The 19,210-nt window shown below is 41.2% G+C and overlaps 1 protein-coding gene across 1 annotated transcript in view; it reads right to left on the reverse strand.

Annotated features, from left to right (window-relative positions):
• Positions 1 to 18,238, reverse strand: part of Trpm6 (transient receptor potential cation channel subfamily M member 6) — a 178,923-nt gene extending 160,685 nt beyond the window's left edge. Inside the window, exon 1 of the mRNA XM_021151275.3 lies at positions 17,970 to 18,238. Within this exon, the coding sequence (XP_021006934.1) occupies positions 17,970 to 17,981 (12 nt within the window). The 5' untranslated portion in view covers positions 17,982 to 18,238. The remainder of the gene's footprint in view (positions 1 to 17,969) is intronic.
• Positions 18,239 to 19,210: the final 972 nt, after the last annotated feature.

A 19,210-nucleotide genomic window follows, 5' to 3' on the forward strand; every position in this document is an offset into this window, starting at 1 on the left:
TCAAAACATCCAGGAAATACAGGACACAATGAGAAGATAAAACCTACGGATAACAGGAGTAGATGAGAATGAAGATTTTCAACTTAAAGGGCCAGCAAATACCTTCAACAAAATTATACAAGGAGACTTCCCAAACCTAAAGAAAAAGATGACCATGAACATACAAGAAGCCTACAGAACTCCAAATAGACTGGACAAGAAAAGAAATTCCTCCCAACACATAATAATCAGAACAGCAAATGCACTAAATAAAGATAGAATATTAAAAGCAGTAAAGGAAAAGGGTCAAGTAACATATAAAGGCAGGTCTATCACAATTACACCAGACTTTTCACCAGAGACTATGAAAGCCAGAAGATCCTGGAGAGATGTTATACAGAGCCTAAGAGAACACATATGCCAGCCCAGGCTACTATACCCAGCCAAACTTTCAATTACCATAGATGGAGAAACCAAAGTATTCCATGACAAAACCAAATTCACACATTATCTTTCCACGAATCCAGCCCTTCAAAGGATAATAACAGAAAAAAACCAATACAAGGACAGAAAGCACACCCTAGAAAAAGCAAGAAAGTAATCCTTCAACAAACCTAAAAGAAGACGGCCACAAGAACAGAATGCCAACTCTAATAACAAAAAAAATAAGAAGCAACAATTACTTTTCCTTGATATCTCTTAATATCAATGGACTCAATTTCCCAATAAAAAGACATAGACTAACAGACTGGCTATACAAACAGGACCAACATTTTGCTGCTTACAGGAAACCCATCCCAGGGGAAAAGACAGACACTACCTCAGAGTGAAAGGCTGGAAAACAATTTTCCAAGCAAATGGTCTGAAGAAACAAGCTGGAGTAGCCATTCTAATATCAAATACAATCGACTTCCAACCCAAAGTCATCAAAAAAGACAAGAAAGGGCACTTCATTCTCATCAAAGGTAAAATCCTCAAAGAGGAACTCTCAATTCGGAATATCTATGCTCCAAATGCAAGGGCAGCCACATTCATTAAAGAAACTTTAGTAAAGCTCAAAGTACACATTATACCTCACACAATAATAGTGGGAGACTTCAACACACCACTTTCATCAATGGACAGATCATGGAAACAGAAACTAAACAGGGACACAGTGAAACTAACAGAAGTTATGAAACAAATGGATTTAACAGATATCTATAGAACATTTTATCCTAAAACAAAAGGATATACCTTCTTCTCAGCACCTCATGGTACCTTCTCCAAAATTGACCATTTAACTGGTCACAAAACAAGCCTCAACAGATAGAAAAATATTGAAAAATTCCCATGCATCCTATCAGATCACCATGGACTAAGGCTGATCTTCAATAACAACATAAATAATAGAAAGCCAACATTCACGTGGAAACTGAACAACACTCTTCTCAATGATAGCTTGGTCAAGGAAGGAATAAAGAAAGAAATTCAAGACTTTTGAGAGTTTAATGAAAATGAAGCCACAACATACCCAAACTTATGGGACACAATGAAAGCATTTCTAAGAGGAAAACTCATACCTCTGAGTGCCTCCAAAAAGAAACTAGAGAGAGCACACATTAGCAGCTTGACAACACACCTAAAAGCTGTAGAACAAATGGAAGCAAATTCACCCAAGAAGAGTAGACAGCAGGAAATAATCAAATTCAGGGGCGAAATCAACCAAGTGGAAACAAGAAGAACTATTCAAAGAATCAACCAAACCAGGAGCTGGTTCTTTGAGAAAATCAACAAGATAGGTAAACCCTTAGCCAGACTCACTAGAGGGCACAGGGACAGCATCCTAATTAACAAAATCAGAAATGAAAAGGGAGACATAACAACAGATCCTGAAGAAATACAAAACACCATCAGATCCTTCTACAAAAGGCTATACTCAACAAAACTGGAAAACCTGGATGAAATGGACAAATTTCTAGACAGATACCAGGTACCAAAGTTAAATCAGGATCAGGTTAATGATCTAAACAGTCCTATATCCCCTAAAGAAATAGAAGCAGTCATTAATAGTCTCCCAGCCAAAAAAAAAAGCCCAGGATCAGATGGGTTTAGTGCAGAGTTCTATCAGACCTTCAAAGATCTAATTCCAGTTCTTCACAAACTATTCAACAAAATAGAAGCAGAAGGTACTCTACCCAATTCATTCTATGAAGCCACAATACTCTGATACCTAAACCACAGAGAGACCCAACAAAGATAGAGAACTTCAGACCAATTTCCCTTATGAATATCGATTTAAAAATCCTCAATAAAATTCTCGCTAACCGAATCCGAGAAAACATCAAAACAATCATCCATCCTGACCAAGTAGGTTTCAATCCAGGGATGCAGAGATGGTTTAATATACGGAAATCCATCAACGTAATACACTATATAAACAAACTCAAAGACAAAAACCACATGATCATCTCGTTAGATGCGGAGAAAGCATTCGACAAGATCCAATACCCATTCATGATAAAAGTCTTGGAAATATCAGGAATTCAAGGCCCATACCTAAACATGATTAAAAAAAAAAAAAAAACAATCTACAGCTGGCCAGTAGCCAACATTAGTAAATGGCGAGAAGCTGGAAGCAATCCCACTAAAATCAGCGACTAGACAAGACTGCCCACTTTCTCCCTACCTATTCAACGTTGTACTTGAAGTCCTAGTCAGAGCAATTCAACAACAAAAGGAGATCAAGGGAATACAAATTGGAAAGGAAGAGGTCAAACTATCACTTTTTGCAGATGATATGATAGTATATATAAGTGACCCTAAAAATTCCACCAGAGAACTCCTAAACCTGGTAAACAGCTTCAGTGAAATAGCTGGATATAAAATTAACTCAAACAAGTCAATGGCCTTTCTCTACACAAAGGATAAACAGGCTGAGAAAGAAATTAGGGAAACAACACCCTTCTCAATAGTCACAAATAATATGAAATACCTTGGCGTGACTCTAACTAAGGAAGTGAAAGATCTGTATGATAAGAACTTCAAGTCTCTGAAGAAAGAAATTAAAGAAGATCTCTGAAGATGGAAAGATCTCCCATGCTCGTGGATTGGCAGGATCAATATAGTAAAAATGGCTATCTTGCCAAAAGCAATCTACAGATTCAATTCAATCCCCATCAAAATTCCAACTCAATTCTTCAGCGAATTAGAAAGGGCAATCTTCAAATTCATCTGGAATAACAAAAAACCTAGGATAGCAAAAACTCTTCTCAAGGATAAAAGAACCTCTGGTGGAATCACCATGCCGGACCTAAAGCTTTACTACAGAGTAATTGTGATAAAAACTCATGGTACTGGTATAGTGACAGACAGGTAGACCAATGGAATAGAATTGAAGACCCAGAAATGAACCCACACACCTATGGTTACTTGATCCTTGACAAGGGAGCTAAAACCATCCAGTGGAAAAAAGATAGCATTTTCAACACATGGTGCTGGCACAACAGGTGGTTATCATGTAGAAGAATGTGAATTGATCCATTCCTATCTCCTTGTACTAAGGTCAAATCTAAGTGGATCAAGGAACTGCACATAAAACCAGAGACACTGAAACTTATAGAGGAGAAAGTGGGGAAAAGCCTCGAAGATATAGGCACAGGGGAAAAATTACTGAATAGAACTGCAATGGCTTGTGCTGTAAGATCGAGAATTGACAAATGAGACCTCATAAAATTGCAAGGCTTCTGTAAGGCAGATTGGGAAAGGATCTTTACCTTTCCTAAATCAGATAAAGGACTAATATCCAATATATATAAAGAACTCAAGAAGGTGGACTCCAAAAAATCAAATAACCCCATTAAAAAATGGGTGCAGAGCTTAACAAAGAATTCTCACCTGAGGAATACTGAATGGCAGAGAAGCACCTGAAAAAAATGTTCAGCATCCTTAATCATCAGGGAAATGTAAATCAAAACAACCCTGAGATTCCACCTCACACCAGTCAGAATGGCTAAAATCAAAAATTCAGGTGACAGCAGATGCTGGCAAGGATGTGGAGAAAGAGGAACACGCCTCCATTGTTGGTGGGATTGCAAGCTTGTACATCCACTCTGGAAATCAGTCTGGCAGTTCCTCAGAAAATTGGACATAGTACTACCGGAGGATCCAGCAATACCTCTCCTGGGCATATATCCAGAAGATGTCCCAACTGGTAAGAAGGACACATGCTCCACTATGTTCATAGCAGCCTTATTTATAATAGCCAGAAGCTGGAAAGAACCCAGATGCCCCTCAACAGAGGAATGGATACAGAAAATGTGGTACATTTACACAATGGAGTACTACTCAGCTATTAAAAAGAGTGAATTTATGAAATTCCTAGGCAAATTGATGGACCTGGAGGGCATCATCCTGAGTGAGGTAACACAATCACAAAAGAACTCACATCATATGTACTCACTGAGAAGTGGATATTAGCCCAGAAACTTAGAATACCCAAGGTATAAGATATAATTTGTGAAACTCATGAAACTCAAGAAGAACGAAGACCAAAGTGTGGATATTTTGCCCCTTCTTAGAATTGGGAACAAAACACCCATGGAAGGAGTTACAGAGACAAAGTTTGGTACTGAGATGAAAGGATAGACCATCTAGAGACTGCCATATCCGGGGATCCATCCCATAATCAGCTTCCAAACGCTGACACCATTGCATACACTAGCAAGATTTTGCTGAAAGGACCCAGATAGAGCTGTCTCTTGTGAGACTATGCCGGGGCCTAACAAACACAGAAGTGGATGCTCACTGTCAGCTACTGGATGGATCACAGGGTTCCCAACGGAGGAGCTAGAGAAAGTACCCAAGGAGCTAAAGGGGTCTGCAACTCTATAGGTGGAACAACAATATGAACTAACCAGTACCTCCCGGAGTTCGTCCTGCATATGTAGCAGAAGATGGTTGTGCAAACTTTATATGCCTCAGTATAGAGGAATACCAGGGCCAAGAAGTGGGAGTGGGTGGGTAGGGGAGTGGGGTGGGAGGGTATGGGGGACTTTTGGGATAGCACTGGAAATCTAAATGAAGAAAATACCTAATAAAAAATTAAAAAAATATATGTACCCCTATGCCTCAGTGATTTAACATTAATGATGATGTTAATGATAATCTTACATTTTTGTTTAAAGATGCCAACCTGTATTCCTTTATACAGAAATCCTTATACAAAGCAGATAACCTACTCATGTAAATCTATGTCATTCTTCACTTTGTACAAAATATCCCTGAAAGCATAGTTTTCATGCACATCTGTATCTGTAGAGTCAAAATCTAAATCAGTGCAGATATTTCTACATTCTTCTCCATGCAGATGGTCAATTTAGAAGTAAAAACCCCAAGGCATGCCTTAGTTTATTTCTCTATTGCTGTGATCAAATACTGACTAAAAATCAATGTAGGGAAGAAAAGACTTTACCACATCTTATATTTTCAGGTAACAATTCATTCACTGAGAGTAATTGGGGCAGGAACTCAAGCAGGTCATGAACCTGGACATAGGAGCTATACCAGACACCAGGGCGGAGTGCTGCTTACTGGTTTGCTGATTTGCTCCTTTTAACAACCTCCTTCATTAAACAACCTAGGACCACTAGGCTATGGGTAGCACCACCTGTAGTGGTCTGGGCCCTCCCACATCGATAACTAATCAAGAAAATGCCCCCAAAGACTTGTCTATAGGACACTGGTAGAATCAATTCATCCTATATGATTCCCTCTTCCTAGAAGACTCCAGCTTGCATCAAGCTGACAGAAACCAGCACAAGCTACTAGTAACTGTTAGGCAATATCCTCTTAGAGAATGTCCTCATCATAATGAATTCCAATGGCTCCTGATAACTGACAACTCTTTGTTATTTATGTTCAACTTCCAAACGGATTTTGAAGTGACCCGATTCCTCACACTTAATAATAACAAATGAAATAAGTAAAAGGTGCATCTTACTGCTAGAAAAGCAGCCTCCTTCACTGTGTGACCTGAAGTGTTTAGAAGTTTGAAAACATCTATAGCAGCACCCTAAAAAGCATGAGAATATTGAACAACACAGACAACAGAAGACTTCTCTAAGGAGAGTATTCTGTGCTGGTGATTTCTAACTACACATCAACAGAGGTTGTGTGGGTTAAAGTAATATAGAAAAAGATAGGACAAAGTGCAGGGACAGTGACCTCTTACTGACACCGGTGATAGACAATCCACTCATAAATCAGTAATTCAAATAATTGCTTACACAACACATAACTGCTCCCCTTATCAGATATGCGGAGTGTAACAGTTTGATTGCAAATTTAGCCTATCTATTCTTTCTCCACTGCTACTCAGTTAGGCTCTGTAAGGGCTCCTCACTGTACCCAGGTGACCATGTTAGAAGCCAGGACATCCTCATTCTTACTGACAATGCACCCTGTCTTAGGTAGGGTTTTACTGCTATGAACAGACACCATGACCAAGGCAATTCTTATAAGGACACATTTACTTGGGCCTAGCTTACAGGTTCAGAGGTTCAGTCCATTGTCATCAAGGTGGGAACATGGCAACAACCAGGCAGGCATGGTGCAGGAAGAGCTGAGAGTTCTACATCTTCATCTGAAGACTGCTAACAGAATACTAGCTTCCAGACAGCTAAAATAGGATCTTAAAGTCCACACCCACAGTGACACACCCATTCCAACAGGGCCACACCTTCTAATAGTGTCACACCCTGGGCCAAGCATATAGAAACCATCACATACCCTGAATTAAAAGGGGGGATATATTTCCTCCTCTCTTTCATCTTTTCTATTAATGAGTGTGACTTTGCTTCCTCCCTGCATCCTGCTCCAAATCTTTATGACCGGTTATGGAATGTGTTAGATGGACCAGCCACACACACCTCCCCCTGCACTCTCTACCCCAGGTTCCAGGAAAGGTCTCAGTTAAAAGGTAATTGTCAGAAAAGTACAAAGCAGTTTACTGGCTGTAATGGAAGCAGGAACTGTGTTTTCTCAATGCACGGGTAACCTCTGGATTAAGACACTCACAACGCATGTTTCAGAAGTGGCAATTTTTCAAAACTAATGAACCACCATGTCACCCACCTGCTGGTCTCTGGAATACATTCTCACAAAAGATACTGGGTATTATCTGTTTCAGTACCAGTCGACATGAACAGCTGTGTGCCATTGTTTTTTCCAATCTCTGGGTTATTGCTCAGAAAACCGTTTTCCTCTCTTATCAGTCTGTTCCTAGGTCTCTCAAACAAGAGCGAAATCAGACCTTCAGTGGTCGCCTTACTTCCCATTCAGTCAACCACTAGGAGGGCTGGGCTTGTATGAAACAGCTTATGTATTGTGCAAACCTCTGTATCTATACATTCACTAACCTAGCTAATGCCTCTGATTCCCTAGCTAACGTCACTATTAATTTATTTTTCTGTCAGACCTTTCCCAGACCTTTCTACCTCTGGTTTGCTTTTCTTATACCCAGTCTCTTCAATAAAGTCCATAGTCTTCACAGAGTGACTAAGTTGTAAGTCAGTCTCACCTGAATCTTCTACCCAGTGGCTCTGCACTGCCCTGAAGGTATTGGAAGTTCTTCAGTGTTCATATCCCACTCGCTACCTATCATATACTGGGTACTCTGCTCCCTGCCTCAATCTCCATATTTTGCATCAACTGAACTGCTTACAAACCCCTGGATTCACCTCCAAGAGTTCTCCTCAGGCTCTTCTTTGTAGGATACTCTCTACTCCTATGCTGTCTAGAATGAAATCTGGATCAAATTCTCCTCTCTGTGCCCTCTGAGCCTGTGTGCCCACCCTAAACAGTTGCTCTCTGACCTATTTAAACCCACTGCGCTCTGCCCACATGCCGACATTTCTACACCCACCATACCTACCTGCGCTGCTTGCAAGCACCTGCCATTGATTTCTATCCTGGAAAGCAAAGGTGGAAGAAAAGAAAATGTATTATGGCCATATAAGTGTATGCAAATATTGTGGAACTCCAGAGGTGATAAACCACTGTCAACTCCTCTGAACACCTGGCTAGGGGTTTCTCTGAGGAGATTACAGGATTGTTTCCTAGGAACACAGTTTTGAGAGATTCTTTTTCTAAGAGGTTTTCAGGAATTTTCAATAAAGAACACTCCTTGCCTAAAAAATTTTTTCCTATTTTTTTTAAAGTTATCATGTTAAGATTTTTAAATCTTAATTTTTAGGTGTTATTTTTAAATAGAAAAAAAAGATTTTTCATCACGATCTTTATATTTTTTAATTCAACATGAACGTTTGGGCCCCCTTTAAAGTTTGTTCAAACATGTGGATTTGAATTGTAATATCCAGAAACTACACTAAAGGTTTAGGTAGAGGCCTACATCTATAACCCCAACATCAAAGGGTAGAAAAAAAGTCTTTATTTTTCTACAGGGGTAACCCCACTCTTGCTGATCAGCCAGTGTGGGTAAAGCATTGAACTACAGGTTCCTGGGAGACCCTGTCTCAAAAACTAAAGTAGAGAACGATAAAGACATCTGAAATTGACCACTGGCTTCAGCCCAACATACCCCACACCAAATGCATACATACAGGCACATACATGTACACAATCCAACATGTGCATATATGTATGCCACATAAAAAATAAATACAGTACTTTAAAAACGTTTAAGATTTTTAATACCAAATTTCCCCCATTCCAAATAACTAGTTCTCCTAAAATGCTGAGGAAAAAAAGGTGCTCTGTGAGAAAGAGGGCGGTCCCGGAAGTGAAGCCTCAGCAGTCGGCCAGTCAGTAGGAGAGCAAGAATGCTGTGACTAACGGAGGTTGGCAGGCATGAGGTATTCGCTAGGCCCAAATTTCCCGGCTTTTATTTGTTGTTGTTACTGTGGTGTTCAAAGCCCCGGTGTTGTTCTGTGAAGGGTTGACTGCACACAGGGCCACTCAGGAAGGAAAGAGGGCACCGCCACCGCACGGCACCTCCCTGTGAGAGTCATCCAGCAGCAAACTACAGGACAGCTTCCATTTTCCCTGGGCTTTGATCCTTAAGATGTCCCTCCTGTGTTTGATTTCTTGTGACATTGAAAGATGAGAAGAAGCACATTCAATCCATAAGGAAGAAACCTTGACTCAAAAGGGCAGCTATAAAAGAAGGATTAAAGAAAAAGAATAGCAAGCTTCCTACTCCAGAGCCTGTTATTCGGATGCTCGTAACATCTTATGACTGTATTATGAAGAGAGACCTTTCACTTGAACTGTCCCCAAGTATGAGCCCAAACTATTAATAATAATAATTTAAAGGAACCGACCATCTAGTCTGCAAACAAGAATTCAAGTACCTTCTGAAAATGCTCCTGTACCTGCTACACCATGGACTGCCCTGCTGAACAGAGGAGTGGCCCAGTCAGCAACCTGACCCCCGCACCACCACCCCCCAGCACCAGGGCGGGTAGTCGAGCCTCCCAGTCCTTCACCCACCAACACTGCTCTTCAGCTAGGTGCTTGCTAAACCTAAGTGGCAGCCAACAAAATTTACACAACTTGTGTTCTGAAATGTCTCGAAGATAAGAGCTGCCTCTGAGGAATGCATTCCCACATGGGGGCGGGGTGGGGTGGGAGGGGCTGCAAGACACTTGAGAAAGCCACCTAAGGGCTCCTTTTGCTTTCCTTTGTGTCACGTGATAGACTAAGACTCTAGTTAGTAAGTGCCTTAGGTTAGTTTGCTTTGCTGGAAGCTGTCCTTAAAATTGCACTAATTTTAGGGAGTTGGTTTGTTTTTTTGTTTTTTTGTTTGTTTTTTTTTTAATTGCAAGATGTTTGACCTCAGAAGCCAAACATACTTGTTCTCCTGTAGTCCCACCCAAACGGAAGACTAAGAAAGGAGATCCTTTGAGGCCAAGAGTTCAAGGATAGCCTGAGCAAAATATAGAACTTTGTATTTTTTTTTTTCATTAAAGATTTAAAATCTTCTTCTCTGCATAGTCAAAAATACCTCTCTACTGGGTCTTAGGGTCAGTCGGGATAGCTGACTGCTTAGCAGGCAAGTGCTGAGCTAGCATGGAGAAGGTCAAAGATTGGGATTTGTTTCGCTGTATTTTGTTAGGGAATCCTCGTGAGGCACCCGCTGACAGAGATGACAAAGGCTGGAAGGGATTAATGGATACAAGCCAAGCGTCTGTCAGATGCCCTCTTAAACTGAGACTCACCTGGGAAGAAAAGCATCTCTCGGAGATGATTACAAGGCTCAGTTTACAAAACCTCTTGGCCCTTAGATTAGAGGAGGAAGTCTACTTTCTGCAGCAAGAAGACAGAGGTCTCCAGATTCAAAGTCCAACCCAGCTGATAAAATAATATTAACAGCAGGGTGAGCATGTATTCTGTCCTCTGCAGGCACTCACCTGCACAATGCCAAATATTTAGTCTGCCCTGGAGCACCTGAATGCAATTATTACAGTCTTTCTGTCAATGAGATACTAAGTCTACAAAGGGTGAATAATTTGCCCAAGGGACCCAACTGCTCATAAAAGTAACTGTGGAACTTATATGTTAGCAGTCTGAGTCAGGGTTCCTATGTAGGCACTCTGGCCTGGCATTCATATTTGGGCAGTCTGACTCATGCCCTTAGCCACTCAGTATAACACCACTGACTACAGAGCTCATTGTGAATTCCACGCCAAGAGTGGTAGAAATCAATTCCACTTTTCATGTTCTTGGACGTCATGAACTTAAACAATAACAATAAATCCCAAGTATCACCACATACTGCCTTCAGGTGAAGTTTCTAGACCATTAACCCTGACCAGTCCACCACGACTTAGGGAGTCTCATTATGACCACTTTCCCCGAAGTATGCCTGTTCGCCATTATTCTGCCTCTCATTTGAATCCAACATAGGTTTGATTTCCTTCCCCAAATTACTGTTTCAAAAGCAGTCTTTGGAGCTGGAGAAATGGCTCAGTGGATAACGTGCTTGCTGTGTAAACATGCGAATGCGAATTCAGATTCCCTAGAACCCATGAAAAGGCCAAAGCTCACCAAACAGCCAGCTTGGAATTCAGGATTGGCAAGAGGCCGTTTGTCTCAAAATGCAAATCGGAAAGCAAGAACTAAGAACTGAGTTATTTTCTAACCTCCAAATACACACACACACACACACAATTCACTGAACCTTTACTTGGGGAAACCTCCACCTCAGGAATAATGGTTGGGGTTTATGAATGAGTAGATCAGTAGTTCTGAGCACTTATTCTTCCAGAAAACTTGGAGTCTGTTCCTGGCACCCATATGGTTGCTCACAATCTTCTGTAACTTCAGTTCCTAGAGTACTTTCTAATCTTCACAAGTACTGGGTACCCACATAATGCATATATATATATATATATATATATATATATATATATATATATATACAGGCAAAATACTTATTGTGTACATAAAATCCCTTTTTTAAAAAATGGAAGTTTAAGAGTAGCATTTTAAAGTTTTCAAATTAATTCCTTAAATGGTGCTTGAGCACCCGAATCCATGAGAATCCTCACTTACATCCTCACTTACAAGCATGGGAAATGCCCAGCAAAGTCTCCGCAACACGGCAACTCTTCTGTGTGGCCCCTGAGACCCGCAGAGATCTCAAGAGGATTGTGGCCATTTGGAATTGCAAATTAACTTTTCTGTGGATATGAATATATAGATTTCAGGAGACAACCTCAAGTTTTGGTTCCAATACATGTGCCTCAGAAAAGATATAAAACAGTCAAAGAAAACACCCAAACAGCCATAAGCACACAAAAGATGTTCAAAATCATTCAGGTTTAGAGAAATACAAATCAAAACCAGGAGTTCATCTGTGCAGTCACTGTCATGCTATAGTCAGAAAGTCAGAAAATAAAGATGTTGTAAAACAAAGTTGGAGCTATCCTAGATTGCTGGTACGAATGTCAAACGGTGCGGTGACTTTAAGAAAGAATCTACAGTTTCTCAAAAAAGCTAAACTCAGTGTTCCTGAATCTCCCAGCACTTAGACTCCTATGTGTCTATCCAGGAGAAATGAAAGCAAAGCCACCCAAAATCTTGTACCCAAATTTTCATGAAAGCATCATTGTACGATCCAAGAAAACAGAAACAACCAAATGTCCACCAAACAACTAGTAAAAATAGTGATCGTTATATGTGTGTGCAATGGAATTGTGTTTAATAAAACAACGGAAGGAGGGCCTTGCAAAGCCTGCAACACAGATAATCCCGAATACATCCAGATAAGATGGATAACCTCAAACACATACAGATGAGATGGATAACCCTGAACACATCCAGACGAGATGAGCTTGTCATGAAGGACCATCAGCAGCATGCAACCCTTTGTGTATGATGCCAGACTACGGAGACTTACGGTGACAGAAGACAGATTAGTGGGTGTTGGATCAGATTTGGGAGAAGAAGATGGTAAGTAATACCAGTTGGATTCCTTTTGGGAACAATAAGTGTTTTAATATTGACTGTGGGAAAATGATTCTAAACTCTGGCACTATACCAAAAACAATCGAGTAAGACAATTTATGCAAATTATAGATATAGTTTATCTCAATAAAACTGTTCCTTTATTTTTCTTTAAAAGTTGAAAGGACTGGAAAGGCAGTTTAATGGTTAGAGTCTTTTCTGTTTACGTATAAAGGGTTAAGTTCAGATTCATGCCTGTAACAACAACACTTGTGGTGCAGCTGTGGGTTCCTGAAGAGACAGACAGGTAGAAGACCCTAGAGGGTTGAGGCTAACCAGTCTAGCCAAAGCTGCAAGTGTCTGGGTTCAGTGAGAAACTTAATCTCACAGAACAAGCTGGAGTAGTTATGGACATCTGACATCAAGCTCTGGTCTCTCTGCATGAGCAAGAAGACCTATTCACACATATACCAAACACGTGAATACACACACACACACATACACACTTGCGCATTTTCTTTAACAAGGAAATGGAGGAGGAAAAAAAATCTGACAAGAGAAGGCTAGGCCAGAGGGTCCAGGGCAAGACAGAGAGCTTGGATAAGTCAGTTCACTGTGGTGCTTTCAACAGATTCTCAGTGGAATCTTAGACTCAAACCATAGTCGCCATGTCTTATGTTGGTGGCCAATACAGAGTAGCTGCTTGTTTGATGGACAAGGCAACTGAGGTGACTTATGAGTCCAGAGCACACACAGCCAGCAGGCATCCATGGCTTCTTTCTGTTACATGATTTTCTTCAGTGCTGGAGTGCCTTTGGCATGCCAGGCAAGTGCTCGAGCACTGAACTACCACCCTAGGTCTTCTTATTCTTTGCTTCTACTGAGAGTATTTCCAAATATTTACCATTGAGATATCTTGATTCTTACTTAGTCCCAACAGAAAGAACTCCAGGCAAAGGTAACACAATGTGCATTCTGAAAACTGCCTGTGATTTTTCAGGCACGATCTAATCATGAATGAAAAGTTCTGCCTTTCACCAAAATTCACTATGGTCTGCATGAGCAGCTTGAGCTGGTCCTCCCAAGCCAGATGCCAACATCTGCCAACCCTAAGGAAAGTGAACAGAATGGCAAAACTTAAAACACAAGGCAATGAGCTTTCTCCATGGTCTCTTAACACATCTGCTATGTAAAATACTTATTTCTCACCAAGATCTTTGCTTCTTTGGTGAACTGTTTGCTTAATTTAAAAAAAAAAAATTTTTTTAAAGGTTATGACAACCATTCCTGCTTGTCAACTTGACTACATCTAGAATGAACTACAATCCAGAAATGGCAGTCACACCTGTAATCCAGATCTCAAGGCTGGAAGACACAGGCTTCTGACTGGATCTTGGCATGGGGTGACACATGCTTTTGATCCAAATCTTGAGGCATAGTGGCCAGGAATAGGTTAGGCCCAAGCAAAGTAATACATGCCTTTAATCCCAGGAGACTGAGTCAAGCAGATCTCTGAGTTCAAGGCCAGCCTGGGATAGAACAAATTTCATATTCAAGTATGGTACTCCTTTAATCTGGGCCATACCTTCTACTGGAGGGCTATGTAAGGATGATGGGAGAAGGAAGACTCATTCTTCTTCACCTGCTTGAACTTACTTGCCAGCACATCTGTTGGAACCCACTCTTCAGGATTCCAGCTTCTACAGAAGAGCAGCTGAAACAACTGGCCTCGTGGGAGTGAGCACTACTAGATTCTTGGACTTCCCATTCACAGCTGCCCATTGTTGGATTAGTTGGACTGCTGGCTGTAAGTCATTACAATAAATTCCCTTAATCTCTAGAGACATTCCATAAGTATGTGACTCTAGAGAACCCTGTCTAAAACAAAGGCTATTCATAAGAAGTTACTAGTTCAGATAACTGGCCAAGTAAGATAAGCACTTTGGGAATTCTAAGTCTTCAGTGACCTAGGTTTTGAGTGTGGCAAAAGGAAATTCCATGTAATGTCTGCACACAGTTTAAGGATAGGGCAGAAAATTAAAAACAGAGCAAAACAACAAAAACCAAATTCATGAGATTAATCTTACCATTCAAAACACTGCAATTAAAAAGAGGGAGGAGGGTATCTGATGTCCAACTGGCTCTGTATTATTTCCAGAAGATCTGGAGTCAGCATGAGGCAGAGCATGGCAATGTCTTCCACTAGTTGGTTCCCCATGGTGCCAATCATTGCAGGCTTCCATAGACTACATACCTAAGGTCATCCTGGAAATGGGATGCCACCACATCTCAGCAGGCACCTTGCTGTGCTCTGAGTAAGCACCTTTCCCAGTTACAATGGATTGTAAGGAACTGGAACTATGGTTCAGTAGGCAATATTTGCACAAGTACAAGATCTGAGTCTCATCTCTGATACTCACAGCAGAAGTTAGACAGTGATCCAGACTTGTTATCTCAACACCTGAGAAGTAGAAACAGGAAGTGACCTGGGCTCCCAAACTAGCCAGCATAGCCCAACCAGGCAAATACCAGATGCCGGTGAGAGGCCTTGTCTCAGAACAAGGACAGCCATCCTAAGGAAGGACACCTGAGGTTGACCCCTGGTCTCCATGTGTGTATCTGCACAGCTGGACTGTAGGGCTTTGGCAGAAGGAATTGCTGGCCAAACCCTGAGAAAGAATCCAGGCTCCAAGGCAAATTAAATGACTGCTTCTCACTGCTGGAAACTGGTTAGGACACTCTGAAATAGCCTTCAAGTTTTCCTATACTATCCATGACCAAGAACCTCTTCCACAGAAAAACAGAAACGCCAAAACTCATCGAAAGTAAAGAAAATACATTTCCATAGTAGCAGGTCTGTAATCTACCCAGTGAGACCTTGTATCAAAAGACAGAAAGACTAAGAGTTAAGTGTTGGGCTGCCCAAATCAATGGAAAATTTTCCAAGATGTTTGACTACCACCCCATGCCTATCAATTTATCTGTGGGTACCACTCAAAATAAAATTCCAGCTGAATTCAGGATACACAATTATATCCAAAGTTTAGAAAAAAAATCTCATTAAGTAGTTTATATGAGCATCTTTCTTTGTTGTTTGTGTAATTCTGTAATGAGGTCTCATTCTATAGCTAAAGATAGCCCAGGCTGGCTTTCATTTATAATCCTCCTGCCTCTGCCTCCTGAGTGCTCGGATTATAAGCATGGGCCACAATAACTGGCCTGTTTCTATGTTTAATTGTGATAAAAGATACATGATATAATATTTACTATCCTATTTTCTAAGTGTGTGGTTCAATATTGGTATACGTAATCACATAGTTCTGCAGCCATCTCTGGAACTCCTTTATGCTCCAAAGCTGGGGCTCCAGACCCACTCAACAGCTCCATCTTGCTGCCGCCCCTACCCCGGGCAATCACTGCTCTACATTTCATTTTTATAAATTTAACACTCTTAAATGGCTCATAAGTAGAATTACATATTTGTCTTTTATGACTGGCTCATATCACTTAACATAATAGCCCCAAATCCTATTCATCTGCTAGAAAATATCAAAACTTCCTACCTTTTCAAGGCTATATAGATCTTTTGTTGCACACACACACATATCACAGTGTTTGTCCATTCAGAAAGTCTACTTCTAGATGGCAAGGGTTCTCTGGCCGGACGGCACACAAGCTAACAGTTATGACTTTATAGGGAGGGAAGTAAGGGAGAGATGCTGACTGTATGACATGTGTACTCTAGGAAAGGTTAAAAAGCTGTAGCTGAGGCTGACTCATCCTCCTTTCTCCATCCCAACAATAAAAGTCCTGTTCCTACATTCCTGTGTATTCCCAGGTACTGAAAGAGGGCTCATAACATAGTTGACATTTCACAAACATGTGTTGACTGATTAATGTAGAACAGGGATAATCATAGGGAGAAATTCTGTATATAGATATGGTCTTAACTTGAGCAAGCACCATGTGTATTTGCAAAGATTTTTACCCCTAGGAATTATTAACATTGTAATGTATACAATCTGGGTTCTTTTATGTGAAAAACAAATGTACAAATTAAAATATGGCTTTATGTATATAAATAGATATATATGATATATATGTTCTAAATATATATATCATAAAATATATTACATATTTACATATGAAATAATATATATTTATATATAAATATATATTTATAAATATAAAATATTTATCATAAATATAAGTATATCTTTAGGATATATATTTATTGTTTTAATTTGTGCATTGTGCATTATATACATACACACACATATATAAATGCATATATATGCATATATATAATATATGCATATATATATATATATATTCCAAACAATTTGTTCGATCCCATATGGTTACAACCCCTGATGAGAAATAAGAAACAACCAAGCAAATTCTCACAAGTTAAACCCAAAATGCTAATCTAGCTAAATATCTAATGCTATATTGGTTTTGGAACAATCCAAAGCAAAGAATAAATTAATGCACCAAAGTCATATGGGAGCCTAAATGGCAGCTCATCAAGTATATAAACTCAATTGTCGTGCAAGCCTAATAACGAAGAATTATCTCCAGATGTCACAGGGGACTGAGAGAACCAGTTCCTGAAGCTGTCATCGGCTCTCCCGGCACCCCGCGGTAGCCCACATGATAGTGCTTACAGGGACAAAGAAACTGAAGACTATATTTTCCCTGAGCAGTTAAGAGTGACGCTGTTATGTAGAATAAACCATCACCAGCATGTGTATGACTAGATGATCCCTGCTCTCTCTATACCTTGACATGACGTCAAATCTCAATTCTACTTTTCTCCCTCAGTTTCATTTTCTCCCCAAACGAGGGAGGTTGGGGGAAGAGTGATGTCATTTAGGACGCTACAGAATTATTGGCAGGATGAAACAGTTAAGTCAGGCCTGATGATGCAGACCTGTTATCCCAGCTACTGAAAGACGCTGAACAGGCTGCGAATGTAGCTCCATGGTAGAGAGCTTGGATACTGGAGGTCCTTGGACCCAGTGCAGGAGGAAAAGGAACGCTCTTGAAACTTTGTCAAACACATTAAGCATTATTCTAAGGTCACATCGCATATCTCATCCCACTTCATCTTCAAATAGTACTTTCCAGTTGCTCCAAATGTGAAAGCTGAAGCTAATAACAAAACTCTCAGGGTTACAGGTGGTGATGGAGCAGAGACGGCAGTTCAAACTGCCTGAGAAGAAACCAAAAAATGTGTCCTGTCAGCCCGCCCAGGTTGAAATGAGCCAATGTGTGTGGCAAGCCTGAACTCTGCCTGCACACTTCGGGAACAATAAATAATACTATTTCTCACACAAAGTGTGGAAGTAAAGAAGAACCGGTAAAGGTGACAAGGAGCTTGTTCCCCGGTTGTCCTATAGGACACCCAGCCAGGCACAGCACCTCAAGCGCTGGGCTAGACGCTGTCACTCTCCAGGACCTCGGAACCTTGATCCCACGCAGGAGCCCCGCAGTAGCAGGGACAGAGGCCAATGCGAACATCTTCAGGCCCAACTTTTTACCTTGACCTGCATTCTCACCACCACAGGAGCCGAAGCGACAGCGAATTCCTCCTTGTCCGGGACACCTCCCAGGACTCGATTCCTTCTGGACTCGGACTCCGGAGACCGGGACTCACACACGCGCCCTGCCGCCTCGACCCTGGGTTCGGTTTCCGCTCGGCCCTGACCCAGCTCCAGCCCGGTCCCAACTCCCGGAAGAAAGACTGCGGGTCCTGCCCTTCGGAAGGGTCCACGCGGTTGCCAAAACCTCAGCTACGATAATCATGTTCGGGTGGAGACTAGAGGACTTGAAAGCTAGCATTTCGCAAATCCTACCTATTCGAGATCTCAGTTAGATACGCTTGCGCCTGACTCCACCCACTGCCACCTGGGGCCCTGGGCCTGACCCCTGTGCATAGGAGAGCACTCAGCTGCAGGTCCGGCTTTCATCCTAGATTTTCCAGGCCAGCAACCAAAACATTGTCTGAGCTTTTGACTGTGGAGTCAATCTGGGCTCCACCTGCACGTGAACGCTGTCATTTACAGCCCTGAGGAGTTTTCACAATGCCTTTTGGGCTCTGTTAACGCCTCTGTAGGAAAGATATGACTCCAAAGAAGTTTGGCTGCTGATCAGGTATGGTCACTTGTCATCAGACAAATTTTAGATTCTTGGGTCAGAGCTTTAGGTGAGGAGACGGTCGGTTTAGGTTCTCCGCGTTTCTGAAACGCCCATGAGTTGCTGAGCATGACAAGAGACTCTTCCGGGCCTCAGTTTACTTACCTATACAGAGAGAAAAATAAAGAAAACCCACCTTCCTCACAGAGACTACACTGAACAAAGACAGTGACCTTGCTTTATTTATGAAGTATCATACAGGGCTGGTGAGATGGCTCAGTGGGTAAGAGCACCCGACTGCTCCTCCAAAGGTCCGAAGTTCAAATCCCAGCAAACCACAAGGTGGCTCACCACCATCCATAACAAGATCGGACTCCCTCTTCTGGAGTGTCTGAAGACAGCTACAGTGTACTTACATATAATAAATAAATAAATCATTTTTTAAAAAATGAATTATCATACAAACGCTTTTTGAGATCTCCGTTATTTTGGGTAAGAGGTTTCTCTGACTAGGCAATCTTGACCAAGGCTATGGTCAGTGATTTCCGATGTATCTCTGTGTATTAGCAGAGGAGACATATGGGAGACATGATACTCAGGGGATTACACATACTATAATGAACAATACTAGGCATTTATCCCAGAC

The sequence above is a fragment of the Mus caroli genome, unplaced genomic scaffold (assembly GCF_978045245.1).
Source record: "Mus caroli unplaced genomic scaffold, Mus_caroli_1 scaffold_20, whole genome shotgun sequence".
Lineage (NCBI taxonomy): Eukaryota > Metazoa > Chordata > Mammalia > Rodentia > Muridae > Mus > Mus caroli.